Source organism: Sceloporus undulatus, chromosome 2, assembly GCF_019175285.1.
Source record: "Sceloporus undulatus isolate JIND9_A2432 ecotype Alabama chromosome 2, SceUnd_v1.1, whole genome shotgun sequence".
Lineage (NCBI taxonomy): Eukaryota > Metazoa > Chordata > Lepidosauria > Squamata > Phrynosomatidae > Sceloporus > Sceloporus undulatus.
The window spans coordinates 190,660,725-190,687,918 of NC_056523.1; the positions used below are offsets into that span (position 1 = coordinate 190,660,725).

Genomic DNA, 27,194 nt, shown 5'->3' on the forward strand with positions numbered 1-27,194 from the left:
AGTTCTTTATTCAGTGCCCCTGGGCACTTGGGTGCCAATTGGGTGCCCCTGGGCAGTAGCAGCATATGCATAGTCCTGGGTATAGTGTGAGGATGCTGCACTGTGACTTTTTGCTTTCCTTCCCATAACTCCAGAGTTCCGGCCAGGCTGTCCCTCTCGTGGTGGAGAGTTGTATCCGCTTCATCAACCTTCATGGTAAGACCTGGGCTAACCCCCTTACCACCCTTTTCAAATGCTCTTCCTTTGGGGAATGGGTAGGTTTGCAACTTTCAAAAGGATCTCTGTCTTGTGCTGTAGCTGTGAGTCTGTCAGAGAAGTAAGCGAAGAAATTCTGTTTCCTTGCAAGAAAATGTAACATAGTATTGCCTGTTTCTTTCCTCTTTTTCCAGGACTTCAGCATGAAGGTATTTTTCGGGTGCCGGGGTCCCAAGCACAGGTAGCGGAGATCCGGAATGCCTTTGAGAAAGGTAAGTATGTGGGGGTGATAGTTATAGCTAACAGGGTGTACAGAGAAGGAGGAGAATGCCTTTTTGCATTCCTAAATACAGCTGGGCCCCGCATCATTTGGGATTATTGTGAGGCAGGAAGTCCTTCTAGGTTATTTCATGTCATTTCATGCGAGCTTGATCACCACCATCACCATCACCATCTTTCAATGAATTACAGTATGTATAATTGCCCCCCCCTCCAAATAACAAGTTCACAATTGCCATCTCCTTTATCCTGTGAGGTAGGTTAGGCTTGAAGCTGGTGATCTGTGCAGAACTGTTCAGGAAGATTCAATCTTAGGAAGGGTTTGAACTGCCTGTTCTTCACTGCTTCTGCTCCTATGTCAAACTGCTTCACAGGCTCAGTAGTTTCAGTTGGGCTGCTCATATCTTGCAATGGTACAGGTCCAAGAAGGCCCTGTGAGCTTGTATGGGTGAGGAAAAAATGATCGTAATGACTTGTTCCTCTCTACCAGGTGAAGACCCCCTAGCAGATGGCTTTATACAACATGACCTAGATTCAGTAGCTGGAGTACTGAAATTGTATTTTCGGGGACTGGAGAAACCTCTCTTTCCTTGTGATATTGTTCCTGACCTGCTGACAACAGCCCGTAAGTGTGTGTTTGTGTGTGTATAACTCTCTATGTTTGATCTTTCTTGTTCATTTATGCTCCCTTCCTGCAGATATTAGTGTGAGTTCACTTCAGTGTGTATAAATAAAAGTATGTTCTTCTTCGTGGTCTCTGCGAATCATACAAATGGGTTTCACTGCGCCTGCGCAGTGCTGCTCGGAACCTACTGGAATCACTGGGCAGAGTTAACTCTGCAACATATTGAAACTTTTTGGCGGTAACCCTGCCCATCCGTTATAAGGCCCCTGCCTTCCCGCTCTTTCCCCAGTTCCTTTTTTCCGCCGTGCTAGTGGCTGCTTGGAACTTCGCTCTTGCTCCTTTCGGATTTCACTGGTATCTTTGACTCGGACTGTTTGACTTCGGCTTCCCGTCTTCCTCGTTTATCTGACCTCGGACTGTTATTGGACTTCTCTTTGGATTTCGCTTTTTTCGACCTCTCAGGATGTCTCCTCCTTTCAAAAAATGTGACATCTGCGGAGGAAAGGTTCCTGTTCAGGACCCTCATTCTTCTTGCCTCTTCTGCTTGGGCCGGGACCACGACCCCAGGGTCTGCAGCCTCTGTAAGTCGATGTCTTCCCAGGCCCGCAAGAATCGGGAGTCGCGGCTGACGTCCGCTATTGCCCAGGGCAAGATCAGGGAGGGGGACTCTCGGCCGGCATCAGCCCCTTCGGCCTCTGCTCCAGCTGCCCAGGCTCGTAGCGGCCCTTCAAGTGCGCCCCCCTCCACTTCGCTGGCGCAAGACATGGAGAGTTCGGACGCTGCCCGTCCGCCGGCCCGTGGCTCCACTAGGCCCAGTGCCGCTCCCAAATCCTCTAAACACCCCCGTCTACCGGGGTCAGTGGGTGTGGACAAGGCTCCCAGCCGCAATGAGGGAGTCCCCTCCGAAACATCGGGGACGTCCAGGGCGGCTTTGGAGAAGAAGACCTCCTCGGGATCTTCCAGCTCCAAGAGGGCCAAGTCCAAGTCCGGATCGTCGGACCAATCCAGGCTGGCCGGGTCGGATGACCCCACACCGAGGAGCACCGTCTCCGAGGAACCCTCGGGCTCGAGGGATTCCGCCGCCCGAACCAAGGATCGTGCTGGCCGTGCGGCTACCATCTCGGAGTCCCCGATCCAATTCTTCCCTCCGGATGCGCCGTCTCATCACAAGTCTGCCAAGAAGAGGCAGCCACCGGCCCCGGAGGCAGCTTCGTCTTCTTCGGCTAAGAAGGCTAAGTCAACTTCCAAGCCCAGCTCGCATTCAAGCTCCCCCCTCTAAGAGGCGCTCGGACGACGCCTCCGTTTCTCGGAAGTCACACCGTGAGTCCCGCCGTGACCGCCCGCGTCCCGACTCTCTGAGACTGACTGACCCTCTGGCCACACCGATGGTGGGCAATCGTTCACCCACGGGGGACCTTGACCATCCCCAGGCGAGGGCCCACGACCGGGACACCACCGCCCAGGCTGTGCCAGCCCAGACACAATCGGCGACAACGCTTCCCTTCCTCCTTTCGGACGACGAGGAAGTCACCGACCAACCGCCGAGATCTCCATCTCCAGCTTCGCTGGCTTCACGCTCTCCGCTTGACCCTCAGTACTACTATGACTCGGAGACTGATCAATTGTTTCTTCCAGTCCCTAGAGAGGTGGCTCTAGCCAAGCCTGCCCGAAGTCGGGACCGTCCCCGTGACTTGGATCAGCCTCGGGATCAAGACCGCCACTGTCACGAGCACTCTGATCGACCAGGCCCGTCGACAGCGGCTCCATCTCTTCGTGCAAACAGGCCTGCGGAACATCCCAGGCCGTATGCCACTGTGGACCTGGTGGCTTCGGATTCCGAACTCGAGCCCGTAGCCTCAGAATATTCCTCGGGTGAGGACGACCTGGCCCAGAATTCTCCGCAGCTCCTGCATCATCCTGAAGCAGCCTCGCCGACGGATGACGTTAGGTCTTTTCTTGAGCATGTCATCAAGATGTCCAGGGCTCTGGACATTGACCTTGCATACCCCGAAGAAGAGGCCAAGGACCCCCTCGAACGTAGGGTTCGCAGTCGGGCCCATTCAACACCTTTGGTCCCGTTCATGCCGTCCCTAGAAGCCCTGGTCAGATGTTCTTGGGACTGCCCTTCCTCGCTCTTGGGTCCACCGCGCAAGATCGAATCCCTCTACAAGGTTTCGGCTCCGGCGGCACCATGGCTTACCTCCCTCGATTGTCGAGGGTGCCCAACAAACCGCAACTCAACGGCAAGCGGCGGTACCATTTGATAAGGAGGCTAAGAAGATAGATGCCTTAGCCAGGAAGGCATACGCGGCTGCGGCGCTCGCGGTAAAGGCAACCAACTACACCGCTTGTATGGGGGCCTACATTCAAACCCTTATGGAGGGCATCTCCCCCATCGTGCCCGACGTTCCGGACGAAGCCCAGCGGACCCTTACGGAGATTAGGGATGAGGCCCACTCCATCGGCGCATGGCTCATCACCGCGTCCAGGAACGTTGTAGAGCGTTCGGGCAGAGCCATGGCGGCCTCCATCGCCCTAAGGAGACACGCCTGGTTGCGGGGATCAGACCTCAATGCCAGCGTTAGGTCCACCATCGAGGACATGCCGATAGATGATTCGGGCCTCTTCCATGCCGAGACGGATGACAAGCTGAACCGAAAATTCAGGCTGAAGGCGGCGGTGAGGAAGCATGGTATGTCTGCCCCCGCCCCGGCTTCCTTTCGTAAGAGGTTCCGCCCTTGGCAACAGCAACAGGGCCAGTTCAACAGGTCTTCCTACCAGGACCGGCAGTTTCAGCAACAGGGCTCCCAGCGCCAGAGATATCCGTCCCAGTCCCCATCATCCTCGGGCCGCCGCAATCAGTCTTCTCGGTACCGTAGGAACCGACGACAAGACCCTGACCAGTCCAAAAAGAGGGCATGAAACCTTCCCGCGCACTTCGCCTCCCCTAGATGCTTTTTGGACATCCTTAAGCCCTTTGTCAACATATGGGCTTCCATCTCCGCCGACTCTTGGGTGCTAAACATCGTCCGTAGGGGCTATACCCTCGAGTTCGAAGAGCTCCCGCCCACCGGAGCTTTCATTTCCACCCCACCCTCGGACACCCTTCTCGACGAAGTGCGCACTTTAAAGGACAAAGGGGCTATTTCCCCACTATCCCCTGATTCTTTCCATACGGCCTTTTTCTCCAGGTACTTCACGGTACCAAAGGCCGACGGGGGCATTAGACCAATCCTGGATTTGAGAAACTTAAACCTCTTCCTCCAATACCTCCGTTTTCGTATGGTAACCCTGGCCTCTATTTTACCTCTCCTCCGCCAGGGCCTGTGGTTCGCGATGGTCGATTTGAAGGACGCCTACTTCCACATCGGAATTCGGGAGTCTCACCGGAGATTCCTCGCCTTCGCCGTCGGCTCCGACGTATACCACTACAATGTGCTTCCGTTCGGTCTTGCCACAGCCCCACGGGTCTTCACAAAGTGCATGGCCCCGGTGGTAGCATACCTCCACAAGAGGGGCTACAGAGTCTTCCCTTATGTAGACGACTGGCTGTTTGTCGCAGACTCCCAACAAGACCTCCAGGAGGCAATTTCATTTGCCACCCGGCTGCTGGACTCTCTCGGACTGGTGATCAACAAAGAAAAGTCTCATTTCACCCCGTCCAGACAGGTCAAATTCATCGGAGCCATCCTCGATTCCGAAAGATGCTCCGCCTTCCTTCCTGCAGACCGCTTCCAAGCACTGGTTACATCGCTGAGACCCTGCATCTCCCACAGAAGAGTGAGGGCCAGGGACGTCCAGATCGCCCTGGGTCACATGGCATCAACGACCTTCGTGACGCCGTGGTCGAGACTTCGCCTACGCCCACTCCAGGCTTGGTTTCTGTCGGTCTTCTCTCCGATGGAGGATTCCCCGTCCAAATGGTTGACGGTACCGAGGCCGGTAGCCACCTCCCTGAACTGGTGGCTGGACGAGCACAACGTGCGCGCGGGGATGCCCTTTCATCAACCGCAACCGCAGGTGACGTTGACAACCGATGCTTCCCTAGAGGGCTGGGGCGCCCATCTCCTCGACCTAGTTGTCAAGGACAAATGGTCAGACTCGGACAGTCTCCTCCACATCAATGCCCTTGAGATGCTCGCGGTGGAAAAGGCTCTGAGAGCTTTCGAATCCGCCGTGACAGGCAGGGTGGTGCTCTTGAGGACGGACAACACCACCGTGATGTATTACATCAACAAACAGGGTGGCACCAAGTCAAGGACCCTCCTCGAGATTACCCTGCGCATCTGGGACTGGTGCATACAGAGACAGGTCCTCCTTCAAGCGATCCATCTGCCAGGGGAGGACAACGACTTGGCAGACCGCCTCAGCAGATCGCCCTCGGTATGCCACGAATGGAGGCTTCATCCGGAAGCGGTCAGCGTCTTGTTCGACAGGTGGGGAACCCCCCAGATCGACCTCTTCGCTACCGACTGGAACAGCCACTGTCCCCAGTTCTGCTCCAGGAGGCCAATGACCGGATCCCTCGGAGACGCATTTGCCTTCCTGTGGTCGGGGGAGCTTCTTTATGCCTTTCCCCCCTTCCCTCTCATCATCAGGGTGGTCTCCAAGATGATGCTAGACCATACGGACGCGATCCTGATCACGCCATGGTGGCCGAGACAGCCTTGGTTCGCATCCCTCCTGCATCTCTCCAGAAGGTGCTTCGTTCGCCTCGAGCCTCGCCCGGACCTGCTGTCGATCCAGGACGGACGAATTCTCCACCCCGACATCGAAAGCCTGCTGCTGGTAGCCTGGAGGATTCGGCCCTGACTGCCTTGCCGGAGGCAGTGAGGACGGTGATCCTGGCTGCGAGGAAACCTTCCACCCAGCGCTCATACGCCCTGAAGTGGAGGAGATTTTGCCTCTTCCTTGACCAGAGGGGCTTGTCTCCTGCACAGGTGTCCACTCCAGTGGTGCTGGAGTTTTTGATGGCGCTTTTGGATGGAGGGCTCTCCCTCACGTCCATCAAATGCTACCTGTCCGCCATCTGTGCCAAATATCAGTTCGGGGGGAGGGTTTCTTTTTTCAAAGACCCTTTAGTAAAGGGGTTCTTAAAGGGTTGTGCCAACTTGCATCCTCCAGTGTCGGTGCCAACACCGGCTTGGAGCCTGGAGTCGGTACTGTCCGCTCTCCAATCCAAGCCCTTTGAACCCATGGCCACAGCGGACTTGAGACTGTTGACTTGGAAAACCGCTTTCCTGGTGGCTATCACTTCTGCCCGCCGTGCGGGCGAACTCTGTGCCTTACAGAGGGACCAGCCATTCCTGAGGTTCCACAAGGACAAGGTGGTCCTCCGTACGGACATCACCTTTTTGCCAAAGGTTGTGTCTGCCTTTCACATGTGCCAGGACATTGTATTGCCCACTCTCGCATCCGACCCGACGTCGGATGAGGAGCGACGCCTACACTCTCTTGATGTCAGGAGAGCGCTGGCATTTTATCTGGACAGAACTGCCGCATCCAGTCGGTCCGAGAGACTTTTCCAATGCTACTCGGAACCGAAGAAAGGGTTGCCTGTATCTGCGCAGAGGTTGTCCAAGTGGGTGGCTGGTACCATCCACCTCTGCTATGAACTGTTAGGCAAGCCTCTCCCTGGCAGGGTTCGGTCCCATTCCACGAGGTCAGTGGCAGCATCCTCTGCATTCCTGTCAGGGATCCCCTTGGAGGATGTCTGCAAGGCTGCTGTCTGGTCTGAACCTCTGACTTTTATAAAACATTATAGGTTGGACACCAGAGCCATCCGAGACGCAGCATTCGGGAGGGCTGTGTTGGTTTCAGGGTTACATTGATTGCACTATTGATGTTTTGTATTTACTACACTTGTACAGTTGACACTGTTTACATTTTATTGTATGTTGGTTTGCATAAGTCCTATGGGATCGGTCTTGCATGACCTCTGTTCCCTTCTCAGGTTTAGCAAAGTTATTGCTATGTGTTCTGTGCATGAACAAAGACTGACTCTTATGGTTCAGGGTGTTTTATTGTAATAAATATACCTTTGGTTTACCATAAGCTATGGTCTCAGGACACTCCCTCTGCCTCATACCTTAGCTTGTCAGTCTAAACCCATTTGTATGATTCGCAGAGACCACGAAGAAGAAGGACAGGTTGCTTACCTGTAACAGTATTTCTTCGAGTGGTCATCTGCGAATACATACAAATCCCACCCATCCGTCCCCTCAGTGTCCTGCTCTCATTGGCTCTTCCATCGCCTGCGTGGCGGAAAAATTGCGGAACTGGGGAAAGAGCGGGAAGGCAGGGGCCTTATAACGGATGGGCGGGGTTACCGCCAAAAAGTTTCAATATGTTGCAGAGTTAACTCTGCCCAGTGATTCCAGTAGGTTCCGAGCAGCACTGCGCAGGCGCAGTGAAACCCATTTGTATGTATTCGCAGATGACCACTCGAAGAAATACTGTTACAGGTAAGCAACCTGTCCTTCTTTGCTTTATGTTGCAGAACTTATGCATTCAGCGGTTTGGAGGTAGCAAAGGTATTTCTTTGAAAAACAAAGAAAGATAATTTTTAAGAATCTATCTTTTTCTTTCAACATATGAAAGCTCAATTTTTGCTTGCAAGAGGTTAAAATTGGCGAGTGGCCAGATAAAATGGTTTATGGGTCACATCTGGCCTCCTGGACACCACTCAGCCATTCCCAATTTAAATAATTCATTTGCTAGAAATGTAAAAAGAAGGCCTCATGATATTTACAGAAAGGTGGTCAGTTAATTCTTGGAAAACTATTAAATGATTTTGCACAGTTACAGTCAGTGTGTGGCTTATTATTTTAACCATTGTTACGCAAATGTAAATGTATGGAAATGGTGTTGAAATGTATTGTATAATTCTTGGCTTGTAAGCTGGAAACACCACTCATAGTCCAAATGATTGCACAACTGATTTAAATGTTGTTCAAAATAATATTATACACAAAATGCACACAGATGTCCGGTGGTGTTGTACATGTTTATAAACAGCCATTCTTTTTGAAGGCCTGTAACAAAGAAAAGGCAAGTGCCCAGGCAGGCAAGTTTGAAAAAGCATTTTAATAAAAATAGATAAAATGAATAAAATAATCCAGTAAAAGTAATTCATTAAGAACCAGAGTAACTGGCAACATTATCATTCAGCAAAATAATCAGAAAGATGCCTGGGTACACAGTAGGGGTGCTGCAGTGAAATCTGGAGAAGGATCCTGTACCTGTAATGTTTGTATAGAAGAGGGAATTTCAGCTGGTGTTGCTTGTTATGCAATCAGATAACAAGCCATACACGCTTAAATATTCTCTTCTACACAACTATTACAGCTACAGGAGCCTTCTCCAGACTTCACTCTGGCAAACCTAGCTACTCTCCCCTCTTATACTGTTCAAAAGTTTTGGTGTTCCCCTCTCTGAATTCCTCCCCCTGGCCAGCAGAAGGCACTGCATGCTTGTTGTTGTTGTTGTTAACTGTCCTAAAGTTGACTTTGACTAATGGTTATCCTGTGGGGTGAGACATCTCCAAAAACCACTGTCCTCAACCTCTCTGGTCAGGTCCTGCAGGCCCAGCACCATGTCCTCCCTGAAAGAGTAAACTGGCATGTGGTCTTCCTCTATTACTACTGTCTTTCCAAACATTGTTGTCTTTTCAAATGATTTATTTTTCTTATTATGTGGCCAAGGTATGACAATCTCAATTTAGTCATTCTGGCTTGCAGGGATAGTTTGGGCCTGATCTCTTCTAGAACCCATTTGTTTGTTCATGGTATGCTCAGTACTCTTCTTTAGGATCACATCTCAAATGATTTTCTTTCTATCGGCTTTTTTCACTGACCAACTCTCACATCTGTACATGGTGATGGGGAATACAGTGGCTTGGATTATCATCTCTTTAGTGTTCAGAGTTATGCTTTTACATGTTATGATCTTCTTTAGTTCTTTCATGGCTGCCCATAGTTTGCTAGGAGTCAGGTATTACTTTGAAACTGATCCACTGTGTAGTGATGATCTGATTGTGAAATCTGTGGTGTCAAAATATTTCAGAACTTACATCTACTGTGATTGTGGATTATTCTATTTTCACTGGGCAGCAGTGGTAAGTTTTAAAATATATGTATTTATGATATTATGTAGAGCCAGTGTGGTGTAGTGGTTTGAGTGTTGGACTATGACTCTGGAGAACAGGACTCGAATCCTGGCTTGGCCATGTAAACCCACTGGATGCTCTTGGGCAAGTCACACTCTCTCCACCTCAGAGGATGGCAATGGCAACCCCCCTCTGAAGAAACTTGCCAAGAAAACCCTATGCTAGGTTTGCTTTAGGGTTGCCGTAAGTTGGAAATTACTTGAAGGCAAACAACAGCATCAACAATTTATGATTTTAATTAGTTTGAGGACTCCTTATAAGTTGAGAAATGGAAGAAGAATGGAGGTACTATATAACCAGGGTTTCACAATCTCATCAATGTCAAGCATCTGGAGCAGTCAAAAGATTCTCTTTGCTTCTGAATGGGTCCTCTTGAGTATGTGTTTTGAGGCTGGGGGGTTGGCTTGGAGAATGATAGTTCTGTGTGCCACCATATTCTCTGAAGTCAGTTTTCTGACCCAACATCCTTGCATTGGCAAAGAGGCAGTCTCTTTCTCTCTGTTCAGTGGACCTGGAGTGAGACAGAGGGTGGAATTGGGAACTGTGCCTGGAGGACATGCTTTATGGGGTAAAGATTCCCCGAAGCCCAGTTCCCTCCTCACCTCTTCTCTGCATGCTGAAGGGAAATGAGTAACACTGTACATGCACAGCTCTTTTCCTATGTGAGTGAATGCAGAGAGGAGATTTTGATCATCTCTCCATGTATTTCTGCAGGGACAGAGTAACGTCAGCCAACAAGAAATGCCCCTTTCCTTTTCTCCCCAGCTCTTTAGGCTCCCAGATGTGTTTGCACTTGGCACCTTCCTTTCACCAACTGAGGGAAGGAGGCAGATGGCTTTATGAAGCTGCCATGTGTATATACAGAAGTACTTTACAAAAGAGCAAGCATAAACAAACAAAAAGATCCCTGGCCCTAGTACCACTTACAGTCTAGACTTGACATTTGTGTTCTGTTGAGGAACTGAAAAGTATAAGGGAGAGAGGAGAAAGACCAAGTTGTGATGGAAGCTTTTGAGCTGATCAGATCCTTAATTAGGTGCAATCGAAAATTACTAGGTTTTCAGATGCTGAGACAGTGATGTGGATGGCTTAATAATGGAAACATTTTATAAAGTTATAAAGGATAATGACCTAAAATATTTAGTGCTCCATGGAGAAATGAAAAAAAATCAGGGAGAGAAAGATGAAGAATCAAGAAATTAAGCTGTTGTTATATTTGGGGTCAGGGAAGTTAATGAATGCTAATGCCCAAATGTGGGACTTCACCTGTGCCTGGAAAAGTTACGTTTTTGGACTACACCTCCCAGAACCCTTAGCCAGCAGCTCTTGGTTTAATAGGTTGCGTGCTGGTGTGTGAAAACATATGTTATAATTGCTGGTCCAATATGCAGACACTTCTGATCTTCTCATTTATGCTCTATCCTGTTGCTTCCCAGAACTGGAGTCTTCAGCTGAGCGCATCTCCCACCTCCGAGCCCTCATATCCCAGCTTCCATCTGCAGTTCTGGTGGTTCTCCGATACCTCTTTGCCTTCCTCAACCAGTGAGTATTTTGGTATTGACTGGCAAGCTTTTTTCTTGCCTTGCAGTTCTCCATCACCCTCCTAGGAGGCAACACTGAGCTGGGGGTCCATTCATCAGGTTTCTATGCAGAACACTTCCTGTGGGGCAGAGGGATGCTGTTCCTTCTCCACATCTCTTGCATCTTCTGTCCACAGTCTTTCTCAGTACAGTGATGAGAACATGATGGACCCCCATAACCTAGCTGTGTGCTTTGGCCCTACCCTGATGACAGTACCTGCAGGCCAGGATGCCGTGTCGGTGCAGCCCCACATCAATGAGGTTGTGAAGTGCCTGATTGTGCACCATGAAGCGATCTTCCCTGGAGCCAGTCAACTGTCCGGCCCCCCAGTATGAGAAGGTCATGGCATTGGCTGAAGAGGAGTACTGGTATGAAAGGAGTGTCTGCAAATGGGGGGAGGGGGAACATTTTGAAGGTGAGGTAGCAGAGTGTATGGCCCATATTATATATGGCTGCGTAGTATAGGTTCATCATGTGAAATTACACTATAGCTGAAAGTTCACCACTCCTTGGACTTATTGGGGACTCATTGCAGCTCCCCTACTGCCATTCTGTGCCTAGTGGAGAGTGGGCAGGATGAGAGAAGCATAGACATAGCCAGAGAGTAAATGATTATATAATTTCCCGAGGTCCACTAGGGTCTTCCAGAGGTCTCAGTGGATGGTGTAATGATTTCATGTCTGGCTATAGGGACATAGCCTGATGCTTATCTGATCTTCACTCTTCACCAAGCATAGAACAGCTTTGATGGAGGCTAAAGGAGCTTTACTTTACGTTTGGGTGGGGCAACTTTTGTTAGTGTGGAGGGGTGTAAGACAATAATAACCTTTACATCAAGCAGAAGGAGATAAACACAAGTGTAAGGTTGATATTTGCCTATGTTTGCCACTAACAGAATGCCATCCTCTGTGTGTGTGTGAGTGGTGTGCGTGTATGAGAGAGAGAGATTTGCTCATAGTACTATGTGGTCTCTAATTTTATAAACTTTCAATCCTGTTTGAAAGTGTCCTTCAAGGAAATGGTTTTAATCTCTCTTTGGAGTTTATTCACACGGGAGAAATTTCTCTTCATTTCAAATGAAAAGAAAGTGGGGCCAGAACGCATTCACGTGAATTTGCTAGTTTAGCGAATTTACGTGAATTTGAATTGCGTTCGAATTGACTTCCCATTGGCCAAAAATAGCTTGCCATTGCCCGAAATTGGATGTGATCACCTCTCACGCAATAATGTGAAACCCCATGATTGCATTCGGACTGACTTCCCATTGCCCGAAATTGCGTGTGGTAGTCTTATCACGCAATAACATTAAACCCCATGATTGTGTTCAGATTGCCATTGGATTATACTTCCAATTCCCTTGTCTGATAAACTCCTTTGTGTGACTTCTTGTTACCCATAGTGATGTCTTGCCACTGGAAACCACAGCAGAGGAACCTGAGACAGAGGGGACCCCCGAAACTCCAGCTAGTGAAGATGGTGAGTGATGATGATGGTGGTGAGTCATGGGCTGTGAAGATTAACTAGCCTGGTCCAAACACAGTTACTGTTTTTGTTGGAAATTAATTTTGCTTCCCCTCTGCATCTTACTTCAGGCTGTTCAAATAAACCTCAGGCTCCTGTTTAAAAATGTAGCAACGTTGTCCTTTGCCCACTTTGTAGTTCAGTGATAGAGGAAATGTTTGCATGCAGAAGAACCCAGGTTCAATCCCTGGCATCTCCAGGTAGGGATGGGAAGGAATCCTGCCAGAAACCCTGGAGAGCTGCTGCCAGTATAGGGTTGGATGGAGCAATGGTCTCACTCAGCATATGATAAGAGAAAAGAAATACAAGAGCTGACTCACAAAACAGACAATCAGCAAACCAACACAATCAGAAAATACATCAGTAAAACTGATACAAATTAGAGAGAGCAATTTACAACAAATCCATAGGGAAAGCTAATGAACTATGTTAATCTATACCCTTTTGTAATAACATGATCTATATAGTTTTGTAATAACATTACAGTGGTGCCTCGGGTTACGAAATTAATTCGTTCCGCCATTCCTTTCGTAACCCGAAAATTTCGTAACCCGAAACACTTTTCCGTTAGCACTGGAAAGCCTATAGCTGCACTTTGCAGCATTTGAATTTCGCGCCGAAATAAATTTCGTAACCCGAAACAGTTTTTGCCAATCCAACTTTTTCGTATCCCGGAAATTTCGTAACCCGATCATTTCGTATCCCGAGGCACCACTGTAAAGGCATAGTACTATGCATATGAAGACCAGTTTGGCAGATAGAAGACTGATGACCATTGGTGCAAACACTTCATTCAAGTGTTGGCTCATTTACACTAATGGGCAACACTCTTCTACCTGTGCAGAGTTTTATTCTGAACTGACTTTCACAACTATAGTACTTCTCCTTCCGTGTTACTACAAAACTAGATGGATCATGCATTCATTACAGATCATTTACTTTCCATGTGGATTTGTTATAAGCTAATCTTTTAAATCTGTTTTCTAAATATAAGTTTTTACTGATTTATTTCCTGATTCTGACTCTGCATAAGGTGGCTTCCTCTGATCCACCTTGTATGCAAGTGTCCAAACTTCATTAGTTCATCTCTGCCAATGATGAAAAGAACTGCAGTGCTACAACCTGGATTAAGTTTACTAAGGTCATCTGCAACTATCTTGACAAGGTGGTAAGTGCCAGTAGGTAGAGCCTATAATTTCAGGTTTGGCCACCCTTTTCTCTGGGTTTGTCTGGTTTGGTTCTGGAGAGGTCCTTCTGGGCTTGGAGTGTGGGTGGGACACATTGACCTCCCAGTCTTGCACTTTCTTGCCCTCTCAGAGTGTGATTCCCAGTCTGAGGCTCTGCCCCGCTCTGGCTCCATGGTTCAACATGAGGAGCGGTTTGTGCCACAGCAGCGAGCAGCTCCCGTTGGCTGGCGGCGAGGTGAGCGTGGCGGCAACCGGGGACTAGTGCCTCCCATTGTCTTGCCTGACAGGTGAGTGGCACACCTTGCAGGGAGGACCTGGTGCTCTCCCTTGGGGATGCAGAAAGACTTTCATCCTCTTAACCTGTAAAGCTAAGTTTACTGTAATATGCCACAGAAGTAGAAGCATCAAGATAGTTGGTGAAGCAGCCACAGCAGTGAGTCTTCTGTGCTATGGAAATGAAAGGAAGACTCTTCTCACTACATAGTCATTTAAAATGTGTTGTAGTGAAATCAGAGTTCAGGGCCACCTGATCTTGAAATATTACATTGGAAGGGGAGGCTTAATGCTTCTCTGCCCTCCTGTGATCCTGAAAGATCCCTCCTTCTCACGAACAACAGAACAGTAATAGCAAAATATATTTTCTACTGCTACTACTATTGCTACTGCTACTATTACTTCCAGTGGCACCAGTGAGAGTTTTTGTACTATTGCTGTTTGCTACAGAAGGTCAAGGCATAGGATCATGGTGGAAATGGAAAAAGGTAAATCTCCCCTTGCACTGTGATTCTTATCCTGATATTCCCTCCTTGATTTTAACTGAAATCCTTGCATTTCTTCAAGCAGTGCATTTAAGATAAGATATATTTAGACCTAATGGCTGTCAAATCAAGTCAAGTTTATTACTTATGGCCAATGGCCTTTGCATACCTAATGGCTATCATGATAGTACATTGAAAACACAGTTTACCTACAGCTGCATTTCAGTTAGATGAGGAAAATCTCACCCTCTGAGATCCTCCAGCTGCCCCTTCTTCAGCCAGATTGGGGTCGCGACAACTGCATACTGTGGCCCCGATCCAGCCTTTTCAGGGGATGAAAAGGAGCCGCAAAAAAGGCTCCTTTTTGTGCCCTGGAAAGGGTCCAGTAGCCGCGACACTGTGGCTATATGGCACTCCTTCAGCACTGCATTGTGCAGAAGTTGTGCTGGAGGAGCACTGTGACACTGCGCATTGTGTGGAATGGCACGCGGTGTCACGGTGCCCTGGGGGTGGAGCCGGTGCATGTGTCATATGGATCCGACACCCTGACTCCGCCCCCAGGCCGGCCTTAATGGCCGGTCTGAAGAGCCCCTTAATCTTTCTGTCTTAACCTTTGGGGATAGATTTGTTCATTATTTGTACTATACATAGGGCTGGCCCTTTGTTGGGCAGAGCAAGGCAATCACCTCAGACAGCAGATTTTAATACCGCATGGTCTTCCCTTTTCCTCCTAAACTAGCCTACTGGCCCACATATACAGTGGAGGTCATCATCTGGTTCCTAGTGCTGACGCTGGGTTCAGCTGCCAGTCCAGTCAGCTTCTAATCCTGTGTTGGGAGAAAGGTGGCATGTTAATTAATTAATATATAAGGAATGAGGTACTGGAAAGTTGTCCATCCTGACCTTTGCCACAGGAAGCAAAATGTCATGAGTTTTTCCTCACTGCTACTCATTCTTTTCAGATAGCATTCAGTTAGTTTAGGCAAGTGTTTGCAGCACTTATATCTTCTATTTGTGTGGGGAAATGTTTTTCTTTTTAAATTAAGTTACTTTTCTTAATTTCTTCTCCTAAAAAGGTTGAATGCAAGGTTTAGGGCTCTGGAACTGGGCTGACACAGACTGGCTCGCATTGGGCTACAGTTCACATGGTTTTCTGTGGAATGCTTGGGATGAGAGTTATTGCAAAATATCTAGATCCTCTAAGCAGGAATACTCCTGGGCTCCTTCCACAGCACCAAAGCCAGGCTTTGTCCTACCCACAGGATGGAAAGATCCTTATTGCAAGATGGAGACCGCAGACTCTATTCCCAACAACTGCAGAATGGGAGGGGCATGCAGCATTTTGCTAAGTCCAAAGTTGGACTTGGGCCTGTAAGAAAACAGTAGTGGGTGGAAGCAGCCATCTCAGGCAGCAGATTTTGGATGGGATGAACAGGCAGCAAATTATTATCTACTTAATGCGTGATGGTTGTGTTTGATTGCCAGAGATGGGGAGAGGTGTTTGTGGGATTTTCTATCTCATGTAAAATAACTGGTATGGCTTTGGGTTCAGGGCACTTGAATGTGGGTGGATAGCAGGTGTCATTTGCTGCTGTGCTTCATGTGTCAAAATGCCTTGCTTCTCTCTGTAGCACAGGTTTACATTCTTCCCCAGACCACAGTTTAAACCAGTTCTGAGTTGAAGTGCTTATGATGTTGTCATAGGAAGCAGCTTTTAATGTCTTTGTAGAGCAGGAAAGTGGGGCTGGGTCAAGCCTGTCCCCCCTATTTGATAAAATGAAACAGAAATCTCAGGTGCTGGATTGGTCTGTGTCAGTATTGGTTGTGGGTGTAGGATGATATTTTCAGAAGCTCTCTGCAAGTACCAAACTAGAACAGCAGAGGGAAGGCTAGGCAGCTAAAAGATTTCTTCTACTGTGCTAGCCTTCTACTTGCAAAGTACTTTTACATAGGAAAGAATTCAAAGATGTGAATTTCTCCTCTGAAAATAGTATAGTACAGAAGGGCACTGCTAAAAACAGTTGCAGTGGCTGGTACCAGTTTTGACAGCAAGAGAGTCTCTCTGGCTTGATAGTTCCACCACTGAGGCACCACATAACTTGAAGATGCCCTCTCTCTAGACCTCTCTGCCTCACTTTAGAAGATGAGCCTGTTTGAGGAGGAAAATCTTAGTGTACTAGTGGCTGAGATGGGGAAAAACACTTCATCTAATTTTCCAGGTCTCAAGGTGTGTAGGGCTTCTTAGGGTATGCACCAGTGCTCTGCTTGTGTTTTAGGTAGGCTGTGTCTTAGGAGAAAAATTGGTGGATATTTTAAACTGATAATAGAAATAAAGGGATACAGGGAACAGTGGCCTTTAGAGATAGGAACTTGTGCATCATGACTTCTTAGGATTTTTACAAAGGAATGTGGAGGTTGAAAATTCAAGGCCACAGGACTAGGGATGTACGCATCTGTGCTGAATGGTTGTGCCTATGAGAGAAATGTGTGTGATCAGTGGTGTCCCAGGATGTCCATGCTCTCAGGACCTCCAGAAAGGCAACAGTTGGGAAATGCCTTAGACTAGCTAGGGAGGAAACTGCCTCCCACCTTTTTAACAAGTTTCTATTTCCCCCTGTCGCTTACCCTGGCAGCGAGAAACAGTCTAGCCCCCGGAGTTCCAGGTTAGAGATTGACACGGGATCCTCTGTGGATGAGCTGCTCCCTGAACCCGCCAGCAGGTAGGAGACGGTGTGGCAGGTAGACCTATTCCCAAGAAGTGGCAGCATCTCAGCGCTGCGTGGTGGAGGATGACGGCACCTGTATGAACTGTTGCATTCCACCCCAGAGATGACTATGCCTGGGCACCGTGGGGCTGGGTCAACATTATAAGCAGATCCTCTTCTCTTTCTTCTTCTTCTCAGGCTGCGGATGAATTCGGATGCAGGTGGCGGGGGTCGCCAGCGTGGCAGTAGTGGTGGTGGGAACAGTCCCATCCGCAAGCTGGCGTCACCCTTCATGGATGGGGGCCGCCTTCCTTTCCCCCTCCTGCAACCCACTCACACCAGGACCTTTCACCCCACTGAAAGGTGAGAGCACTGAAAAAGGCCCTGTCATTGTGAATGCTCACTACTGCAGTGGATCTCAGCTGGCTTCTAGAAGCCCTGGCCAGCATGGAAAGGAACTATAGGAGCTAGTTCAAAACATCTGGAGGGCAAAAGGTGGAGAACCACTATACAATACAGATTTGATTGGGATACAAGAAATCTTAAAGGGCAACAATGCAGTATGACCTCTGTATCCTTGTGGGATTCATTCCCATATTTACTGTGGATAAATGAAACCATGGTTAACAGCAAATACTATATTTCTGGCAGAAGTTGACCATAGAATTGTGCTGGAGGGCCTCCAGATGCCTAGATAGGTGATCTCTAGCTATCTGGAAGTCTTCCACTACAATTCTGTGGTCAATGCCCGCTATATGTTGACCATGGAGTCACACTGGAGGACATTCAAATGTATAGAGGCACCTTTTTTTCACATGCAGGTAAGTGAAACTGCAGTTTCTGGTCTCATGGATATGGGGGTCATACTGTACATTAAAGTGGGGAGTTCTTTCAGTGGGTCTGCATTGTATAGTTACTGACATGGTAGAGTAGAAGACATGTGGAAGTTTATCACTTTTCCAACTGCTCTGATATCAGCTGAGGAGCATGGGATCTAGCTGCTGTGGTAATAATCAGGGCTGTTAAGCAGAATGTGGTTGTAGAGTCCTGAGGTAGTAATGCAAGTATCTGGTATTGTATATTATAGAGGGGGGAATGCTATTCTTTTTTAAAAAATGCTTCCCCAGATTAAAAATAGAAACACCCTGGAAGAAGAAAAGTAGCAGAGCAGTCTTTCTCCCTGCAGAGCCAAATACCTATTTGTTCATGTTGGCAAGCATTCCGAAAATATATCCCCCCCCCCCCCCCCCCAACCTCAAGCAGTTGAAATGGGACAATCGCTTTTACTATCTCATTGTCATGAGAAGACCCAGGAATACATTCAGTACTAGTAGGGCAGGGCTAAGGAACATTCAGGTCACCAACAGAGGCAGAAGTAAAGTGAGTCTAGGAAGGTTCTGAAAAAATCCGAGGTGAATTTTGGAGAAAAGGAAGCAGGTTACCAAAAACTATTAAGTAGGATTGTTACTGACATAATAAGCATGTCAGAACACTGGAAAATAGCAAAGGGAATAAACAGCATCACATTTTGTAAGAAATAGGGGGATTAAGAATAGACTGAAAGGAGAGGTTATTACCTTGATTGTTGTTTTACTCAAAGATAAAGAATAGTCCTAAGAACTGGGCTTTAATTAGGGACAGTAATAAATGCATGTTTACAGCAGCTGTTCCCACATTATAAAGATATACCCTGTTTCCTTCATATTCTCTTCTTGGGGAAATGTACTTTGTAACTTCTGCCCTCAGCTTTTTACCATTTGAGTAAGAGGATACACAAATCCATATATATATATATATATAGAGAGAGAGAGAGAGAGAGTAGGGGGAAGAGGAGAAGAGATCAGGATAAAGGAAGGCAAGAACTTTGTTGATAACGTTTTAGAGGCAATGTGCATCTTACATGAGACAATGAGTTTTCCTGTGCTGTTTGCTCTTCCTCAGGCCAGACCGGTGGGGTGAAATTTCCCCGCGGTCATGGGGAAGCAACAACTCTGAGAAGCAGGTGGCAACAGAAAAAAGGGTGGAAGTAGACCGGGTAAGTTGCTATCCACCTTCCCCTTCCTACTAATCATCCTTTTGAATATTTATTACAGTTTCCCCCCTACCTTACTCTGTTCTTTCTTTTCCCTTCATTTCTAGGAGGTTGCCAGGAATATGGATTCTGTGTTCAAGGAACTTCTTGGAAAAACTAGCTTGAAGCACACAGGAGCTGATGAACCCTTAAATCACCCTGAGCCACCCGAGCCTTCAAAGAGCAACCCCATTGGCAAAAAGGGCAGTGCCACCCCTGGCAAGCATGCCTCTTCAAACAGGGTGCTCCTGAGGGGCAGAGGGGTCTTCAAATCCTCGGGGAATGGAGAATGAGCCAGACTTGGGGTGAGGGAAGGTGCCCCCAACATGACCTGCCCAATACTGTGATTATCTTTTCTTCTCCTCTCCTCCTTTGTCATATACTGAAGACCAACTCAGGGCAGAAGTCTCTCTCCCTGCCCAGCTGCAAAAGGATTTGTGAAGATGGTGGGGAAGTTGGTGATCTAATTTTTTGGGAGTTTTAATTTCCATGCCAGATGTCTAAGGGTGGGTTGGGGAGGCATTTGTGATCCAGTGTCCTCACACGCTGGAGATGAATCTGAAGGTTTTAAATGTTGTGGAGGCTGGGTGGGCGCTCAGACATATGGCAGAGTTAAGGATTGGGGTGTTTTTTTCCCCTGGTCTAGTGCCCACCCCCTTTAATCCCATCTATGCTACAAAATGGTTTGCACCTGGATTTGCATGTGAAAGGGGTGAGGTGGGAGTGGGTCTACCAGGATTTTTTCTGTTCCAATTTTGGCTGTGGGGGACGGGAATAATGTTTTGTGGGTTATGATGCCAGGTGTTGACATGGAGGACTTGCTCTCCCTTGTACGTGTGTCCTTTTCCTGACATGCTTCACACAAGCCCTCGCCAGCTGTGCTCTCCTCCCCACTTTCCTTCCCTCCCCTTCTCCAGCTTCAAATATTGCAGTGTCCCCCTTGGTGCTTTACACATTTGTCTCTTCTCACGCATCCTCCCTGGTGTACCCTCATCCATTCTTGCACGCATCACCCTCCTACATTGGGGCAATAAGTTAAGGGGGCATAGTTAGAGTGGGAATCCATGTGCCAATTCTTTCCCCCACATCCAAGGTCCAGTGCATTTTCCCTCCTCCATTCTTTTTAAAATGATATTAACCGCTCAGTATTGATCAAAGCTGTGTGTACCCTAGGCTTAACAATTCAGCACAGAAAAAGGCTGTATAAATGATGCAGATTCGGCAAATGTGTGTGGATTTTCTTAATTTTCATAAATTATTCTGCTTGTGCTAGTCAGTGTGAATGGGAAAGGATCTGAAACAGGCACTGAAATACCACCCTGTGGCCACTGAAAACCTGCATAAGTCATCCCTGTGGTTTCCAAAATTTTCATCAAGCACTGAGCAAAACCTCTTAAGCATATCTTTGCAGCCATAAGGGCTAGAAACTTACTTTTTTTTTCTTTTTTAAAGCTGAGATTCTCAGGAAGCAGAATACTGTGCCTGGTGCCACATCCTGTATTTTTGTTTTTCTGTGCTCCTTCAAAATTGCAGCATACACACAGTCCTGGTATTAATTTCTCTATGACCAGAAAATGATTCTGTACTGTGATCCCCCCCCCCGGGTGTCTCTTTAACCCTCTGTCTCTTGCAATAAACTGGATTTGTAAACTCTCCACAGAGAGTGCCCGCCAGTCGGGATTTTATACGGAATAAACAAGACACTGAAGGATTGCTTGCCCTTTATTTTCATACAGTGCAGTTCTGTTTTTATTTTAAATGGTGATTGTTCAGTTCAAAGCAGGAAGTAAAGCCAATGGCTGGATTGCTGAACTTGAACTTAAAAATGCAAGTTGCTGATGACTCTCAGAATAAAGACTGGTGTCCCTTGGAAGAACAGAAGCAACAACAAAAGGTTTACTTGCCATACATATTCATCTATAAGTCAAAAAACTTAAGCCCAAAAAGGGGCTCCAAAATCCTAGGTAGACATATATACAGGTCAATATGGTAATACATCTCCATCAGCCTTGGGAAAGCTGTGGAGAAGGGAAGGAGGAAAGAAATCGGAGGTCTGTATCCCCCTTTTGCAAGCCAGCAGCCTTGGGGAAAGTTGTGGGAAAAGGAGGGAAATCAGAAGTCTGTGTCCCCCTTTTCTGTAAGCCATCAACCTCAAGGAAAGTTGTGGGAAAGGGAGAGAAATCAGAGGTCTCTGTCCCCCTTTTTGCAAGCCATCAGCCTTGGAGAAGGTTGTGGGGAAGGGAGGAAAATTGGAGGTTTGTGTCCAAATGCCCAGACTGTGACCTTTGGGAGAGGTCCAGAGAGGGAAAAGGAGGGAGTGGTGTTTCCCCCCCTCTGTTTAAATCCTTTGTTATATGCCCCTGGGTTTGACCCTCGATGTATCATATGGGTCATATCAAAATGCATGATTTTGCCCCCAAAACCTGCCCTCGACTTATATATGAGGTCGACTTATACACGAGTATATATGGTATTTGAGCCAATTTGTTTAAATCATATACTGGCATACTGCCTAATGATGGGGTTTATTTTGAAGTTGTTGAACTCGTTAAAATATGATCGAGTCCCAGGCCCATTGGGAATCACACCCCAAATCATATATGTGATCCGAGGCCTTGTGATTTGCCCTTTTCACTTGGCCAGCTGGAGTAAAGCCACCAGGGCATACCAACTCCTTGCCTCCTAAGAGGGAGCAGGGGCTGTCTGCTCTGGTTGAAAGAGAGAAAGAGAAAAACCTTGTGCTTGCACACAGCATTTCCCCGCAGCTGAATATTTAGTATGGATGCAGTTGCCATAGCAATGCTATATTCTCCCCCTACTGGGAAAGTGTAGCACTGATTGTCTATCCTTGCTGTGCAAGCCTTGCTTTGCAAAGATGGTGTTCCAGTGGTATGGTGAGGTGGAGAAAACCTTGCTCCTAGGTGGCAGCTGTAGGTGAGAGGAAAGAATGTTGGGTAAATAGTGAGGCAGTTACATGATCAGACACAGTGCCTTCGTTCTGTAAACAGCAGTTCTATGAAATGGTTGCCTCAGGAAAGAGATGGTAAGCACCATTTGGAATAGTAGGATGGGAGACCCACCTAGAGGGGCAGATCCTACTGAAATGACCCCATGAAATGAGCAGGAGATCTTGTCATAGTGCTACTGCACAGTTGCACAACTCCCGCTTATTTCAGGAGAGAGTATAAAAGAGAATCTCCACCAGATTCTGTTGCCTGTTGGGGCTATTGTTTGGGTTGTGGAGTTTAGGCCACCAGACTATCAAAAGAGAGTAATTTATGACGACAGGGAGTGAACGGCTTATGTCTACCAGCCAGAGAGCTCCCACCTTCAAGTGTAGCTTCAAAGAACAAGGACTCAGGCAGGGATCCTATCCCAACAAGGAAAGAGAAGGAAAGGAAGATAATGCTAGAGTCCTGTCCTGGTCCAAAACGGAGCCTCAGTCCTTGGCACGCTCCTTGCGCAGGGCCACTCGGACGTCACTGCAGATCTTTCCCACCGCTTCAAAGAGGGGGTCGCAGAAGGTACGTATGCACAAGGCGTAGCAGCGCCCGCAGCACTGGATCTCAATGAGGTAGCTCTTGATGCAAGGCATGGCCCCCCAGATATGGCAGAATGAGACGCAGGCAAAGAGGAAGCCCCAGAGCAAGGCGAGGGGCACGCCCAGCGCCCCTGACAGAATCCGGTAACACCAGTACTTGCTGACTGTAAAGGTAGTGTTGCTGGCCTTCCACACCCCGTCAAAGCTGTGGGTTCCCTCTGGTTCAGCAATCACATCTTCAAAGTCCACCTGGCAAAATGGGAAGAGAGGCTATGAGTCAGGCAGGGCTTGGTTTTTAAAGCAGGATGTATGATGTGCCACTGAGCATACATAGAATGCATTTCCTTGTCTGATGAGTACCACCTGTATAGTTAGAGTTAAGAGGAAAGGCTTCCAGGTGTTGTTTATGCTGCTGCAGGAGGATGTACTTTTAAGTTACATCAGGCCTGGCTAAACATTTTATGTGAAGATAACAAAATCCCAAGGGTGCTTCTATTATAATATGCCAAACCAGCTTCTGATAGAGGGTGTTTTTCAGTGAAAAAGGATGGAAAGGTGCATGCTTACTACTTCCCACTTTCTCCCCCACAGACAAGGGAAATTATCTCTGTGTGTAGGGGTTTGCATTCATAGGAAAATGTTAAGTATTCTTCCACCCTCACTGCTTCTGTATTCCATACTTAAACTTTATAGGAGGCTTCCTTTCCAGATCTTTTCCTGGTTGTACACAAACACTTAAGAAGAGTTGGGAGCCCCAGCAGTCAGGGTCTTATAATTGCATCTTGCATTACAGATTCTGCATTGAGCAAGGAGATGGAGTAGTTGACTTCCAGAGTCAAGAACCAGTTGCACTGTAGGGGTTAGTGGTGTTTAATGGCTGTTTTGTGAGCTGCCTTGGGATCTTTTCTGGGAGAAAAGCGACATAGAAATGAAATAAATGAATAAACATATAAATGAAATGAATGTGTAGAAAGAAGAATTTGAATAGGCTATGTCACACAACCAGGCAAACAAGCAACACTTGCTGAAATTTCCTCTCCTACACATCTGTTAAAGGGACAAGGCATCTCCAGTTTTCACTCTGGCAACCTGTGTGTGTAGTGGTGTCAAGTGGAAAGGGCTGCAGCCAGCTCCCATAACCATTTAATGTCCCTTGACTCCTCTGCTTTCTGTCCAAAAAGGTAGGCTTGCCTGTCTTGCTAAGCCCCAGGAGTGGCAATTCATCTTACCCTAAAGGCATGAGATCCTGTCTGATTTTGGAAGCTAAGCAGGGTTAGCTCTGGTTAGTACTTGGATGGGAGCTTGCCAATGAACACCAGGTGCTGTAAGCTACATTATCAGGGAAAGATAATAGCAAAACAACCCCTGAGTATTCCTTGATTAAGAAAACCTTAGGAAATTCATGGGGTGTCCATAAGTTGACAGATGACTTGAAGGCACATAACACACACATAAACAGCCCACTTACCCCTATTTTTAAAATACACATGTTTTAAAAGCAGAAGTGGACCTGCCCATTGCCAGGTTTTTGCCAGTCTGTGCAGCCATTAGAGGGCACCTGGGCAGGAAAGTGGCCTCTAGATCCTCTGCAGTTGCCCACCCCTCATCCACTTTAAGCCTCCCATCACTTTAAGGACCTCCATTTGCTGAATTCATCCTTGGTTATAATTGCCTTTCCTATTCTTCAGTTCCCTCTTCTATCAAGAATTATTTCATTTATTTAATACTATTTTATTTCAAACATTTATAATGTTTAGTGGGCCCTTAGTATCCACTATGGCTTGGTTCCAGATCGCCCCGTGGATACTAAATTCTGTAGATGCTCAAGTCCCATTAAATACAGTGGCATAGTAAAATAGTGTCCCTTATTTAAAATAGCAAAATTAATGTTTGCTTTTTGGAATTTAATTTAATTTGAATATTTTTAAGCCATGGATGGTTGAAACCATGGATGAACAATCTGTGGTTATGGAGGGCCAATTGTATAATGCCTTTTTGCTTTAATATGTGGTAGTTCAGGTGGGTTTTAACGTCCAACGTTGCTCAGGGTAGGTATCAATTCCCTTTCCCTCCTGTATCTTTTTCTTTTAGAGAAGCAAGTGCTTATGCTGTAATAGCAAACCCTTTATTAAATGAATAATATTAAGGCAGAAATAAATACTTGACTAATAAAAAGGTGGGCAGAGAAAACTCTACTCCGCACTCCGTCTTAAGCCTTTGACTGGCATGCTTGGCATCAATCCATCTTCTCTGCAGTCATGACCTCAGTTTCCAAATGGAGTTCTCTTTTATAGCTGAAGATTTTAAAATTATTATTGTTTTATATCATCAAGCTGTTTCTGACTTACGCCAACACTAAGGTGAACCCATCATGGGTTTTTCTTGGCAAGGTTTGTTCAGAAGGGGTTTGCCATTGCCTTCCTCTGCGGCTGAGAGAGTGTGACTTGCCCAGGGTCACCCAGTGGGTTTCCGTTCTGAGACAGGATTCAAACGCTGGTCTCCAGAGTTATAGTCTAAGGCTCAAACCACTACACTGCACACTGGCTCTCAATTATTATTATTAATTAACAAAGTTGGCCACCTTGTCCCATCCCCTTACTTCAAGAGGGGGAAGAATTAGTCTTTTCCCTGCTCTGTTCCCCATATACTTTAGGAGGGTTCTCACCTTGACCACGTCTTGGTTGATCTGTTTGGGGTCTCTTTCCACCAAATCGATCTCTTTGGTGAGGGGGTCCCGGGAGTCCATCTTCCCCAGGGTGACCTCTTCATCTTCTTCTTGTTGGGCCATGGCTCTCCCAGTCTTTTTCTGCTGCTCAGCTTCTTTCCCTCTGAAGAGCAGCAGCCGTAATGATGGTAGTGGCGGCCAGTTGTCCCTGGCTGTCAGGCCGAAGAACTGCTGTCTCCCCCTTCCTCTTCCCCACCTGCTAAATCTTTCTGAACTGCATGCAGTTCACAGCAAGAGTGAAGGCTGTTCTGAAAATAGTCGGCCTCAGAGACAGAATGAATCTGCCTCTAGGGCAGGGCAGAGTTGTTTTTAGCAGGGCTTCACATAGTTACAATAAAGGGCCTCTCTTCCCTTTTTTCCCTGCACATAATAATTCTTGAGATGTTGCTTTTACCCTGACTGCATGAAGAGGAAGAAGTTGCTTTTCTCTGCATCTGGATAGGTGTCCCAATTACTGGGGAACAACACCTACTAAAGTTTTGGAAGAAATTTATTTATTTTATTTGTATCCTACTTTCCCTCTAAAACTGGGACTTGAAGCCCTTTACAAAGATAGAATACGGATTTAAAAACCCACTAATTCATACATTAAAAACATGGATTTGTGGATAAAATGCAATTAAACAGCCATTATTTCATAATATTAAATGTTCCAAACATCTGTGTGAATCCAGTTTTTTGGGTTATCCTTCTAACATCAGTATGAATCCAACTTTTGGGGAGTTATCCATTTTCTTAAGAGGAGATTGTTCCCTGCACTTTTTTCCTTTTCTGATTATTAGATGGGGAAAATAAAAAGATAGTTTTAAAGGATGGGCTGCACAGTAGTTCTCCCTTCCCCTACCTGGTGTTGGTGGCCTAAATCCAATTGTTAGTCCTAATCAGGGTAAGACCATTGAATCAATTGAACTTATATGCAAGTGTTTACTTAAAATTACCACGGGGACAGTGGACCTACTTGAGTTGGGACTAACAGCAGGATTATTAATGTATGTATGTATGAATTTAGTAATTTCCTTTATCTGGGTTTCATATTGCAAGGGAAATAGTCTGCTAGTAGGGCTGGCTGCTCCCCAATGCTCTTTCAGCTAGGGCTGAAACCTGCTTAGAAGTTATTCTCTTGTGTGGCAGGGTGAGTGTTGGCTGCTATGGAGGGGGGAAGATGGTAAAGAAGCTTTATGTACATGCTCAGTTGTCCTCTTCTCTTTAAAATTGTTGTATTTTCAAGATAGATATCTATTATTCAAAACTGTTTGTGGGGACAATGCTTGGCACCTCCCCATATGGATGGATGGATGGATAGATAGAGGATTCACCTGTCTACGAGGCTCACACACACACGTGTGTGTGTGTGATGTTAATTTAGCTTGTCTACATATGCAAAAGGGATATATATAGTGTGTTAGTAATGTTTTCAGTTGCCAAAATGTATTTGCAAGCTTAAAAAACCTGCGTTACACTTTTTAACCAAATGTCACTTTCTGGGAGTCCTCCAGTCCTTAATCTGTTAGAAAGGCAGGGGATTCCTCTCTTGCTCTCACTCTCTTTGTCTCTATGTGTATGAGAATGAGAGAATATCAGTCATGTCAAATCACACAGAAATATTTTGGCTCAGTCAAAAGTGTGAGTGTGGGGGAGTGGACAATCTTAATCTTTCACTCGCAGTTGCGCTATCAAGGTTCCTAGCAAGCCCTTCCTCCCATGGGGAAAAATGACTCACTGGACAGATTTGGAATCCAATTTTTGGCCATTGTGTTGTCAAGGCCTAAGTAAAATTGACATCATAATGATCTCCCGGCTTAAGTAAAATTGAAATCAATGATCAGCCTTGCTTGGTTA

The 27,194-nt window shown here is 46.9% G+C and overlaps 2 protein-coding genes across 2 annotated transcripts in view; one reads left to right on the plus strand and one right to left on the minus strand.

Annotated features, from left to right (window-relative positions):
- ARHGAP4 (Rho GTPase activating protein 4) overlaps nt 1-20,800 on the plus strand; it is a 77,057-nt gene extending 56,257 nt beyond the window's left edge. The window contains 12 exon segments of the mRNA XM_042449238.1: nt 135-195; nt 390-467; nt 965-1,099; nt 10,703-10,808; nt 10,984-11,164; nt 11,166-11,215; nt 12,247-12,323; nt 13,686-13,842; nt 16,947-17,033; nt 17,217-17,381; nt 18,960-19,053; nt 19,158-20,800. Of these exon segments, the coding sequence (XP_042305172.1) occupies nt 135-195; nt 390-467; nt 965-1,099; nt 10,703-10,808; nt 10,984-11,164; nt 11,166-11,215; nt 12,247-12,323; nt 13,686-13,842; nt 16,947-17,033; nt 17,217-17,381; nt 18,960-19,053; nt 19,158-19,382 (1,416 nt within the window). The 3' untranslated portion in view covers nt 19,383-20,800.
- On the minus strand, nt 20,799-25,578 carry LOC121921325 (caveolin-3-like). Its single transcript, XM_042449239.1, has 2 exons — nt 25,296-25,578; nt 20,799-22,879 (listed from the first exon to the last, which is right to left on the minus strand). Exons 1-2 carry the CDS (start codon nt 25,416-25,418, stop codon nt 22,529-22,531), a joined length of 474 nt encoding a protein of 157 aa, XP_042305173.1. The 5' UTR covers nt 25,419-25,578; the 3' UTR covers nt 20,799-22,528.
- Nucleotides 25,579-27,194: the final 1,616 nt, after the last annotated feature.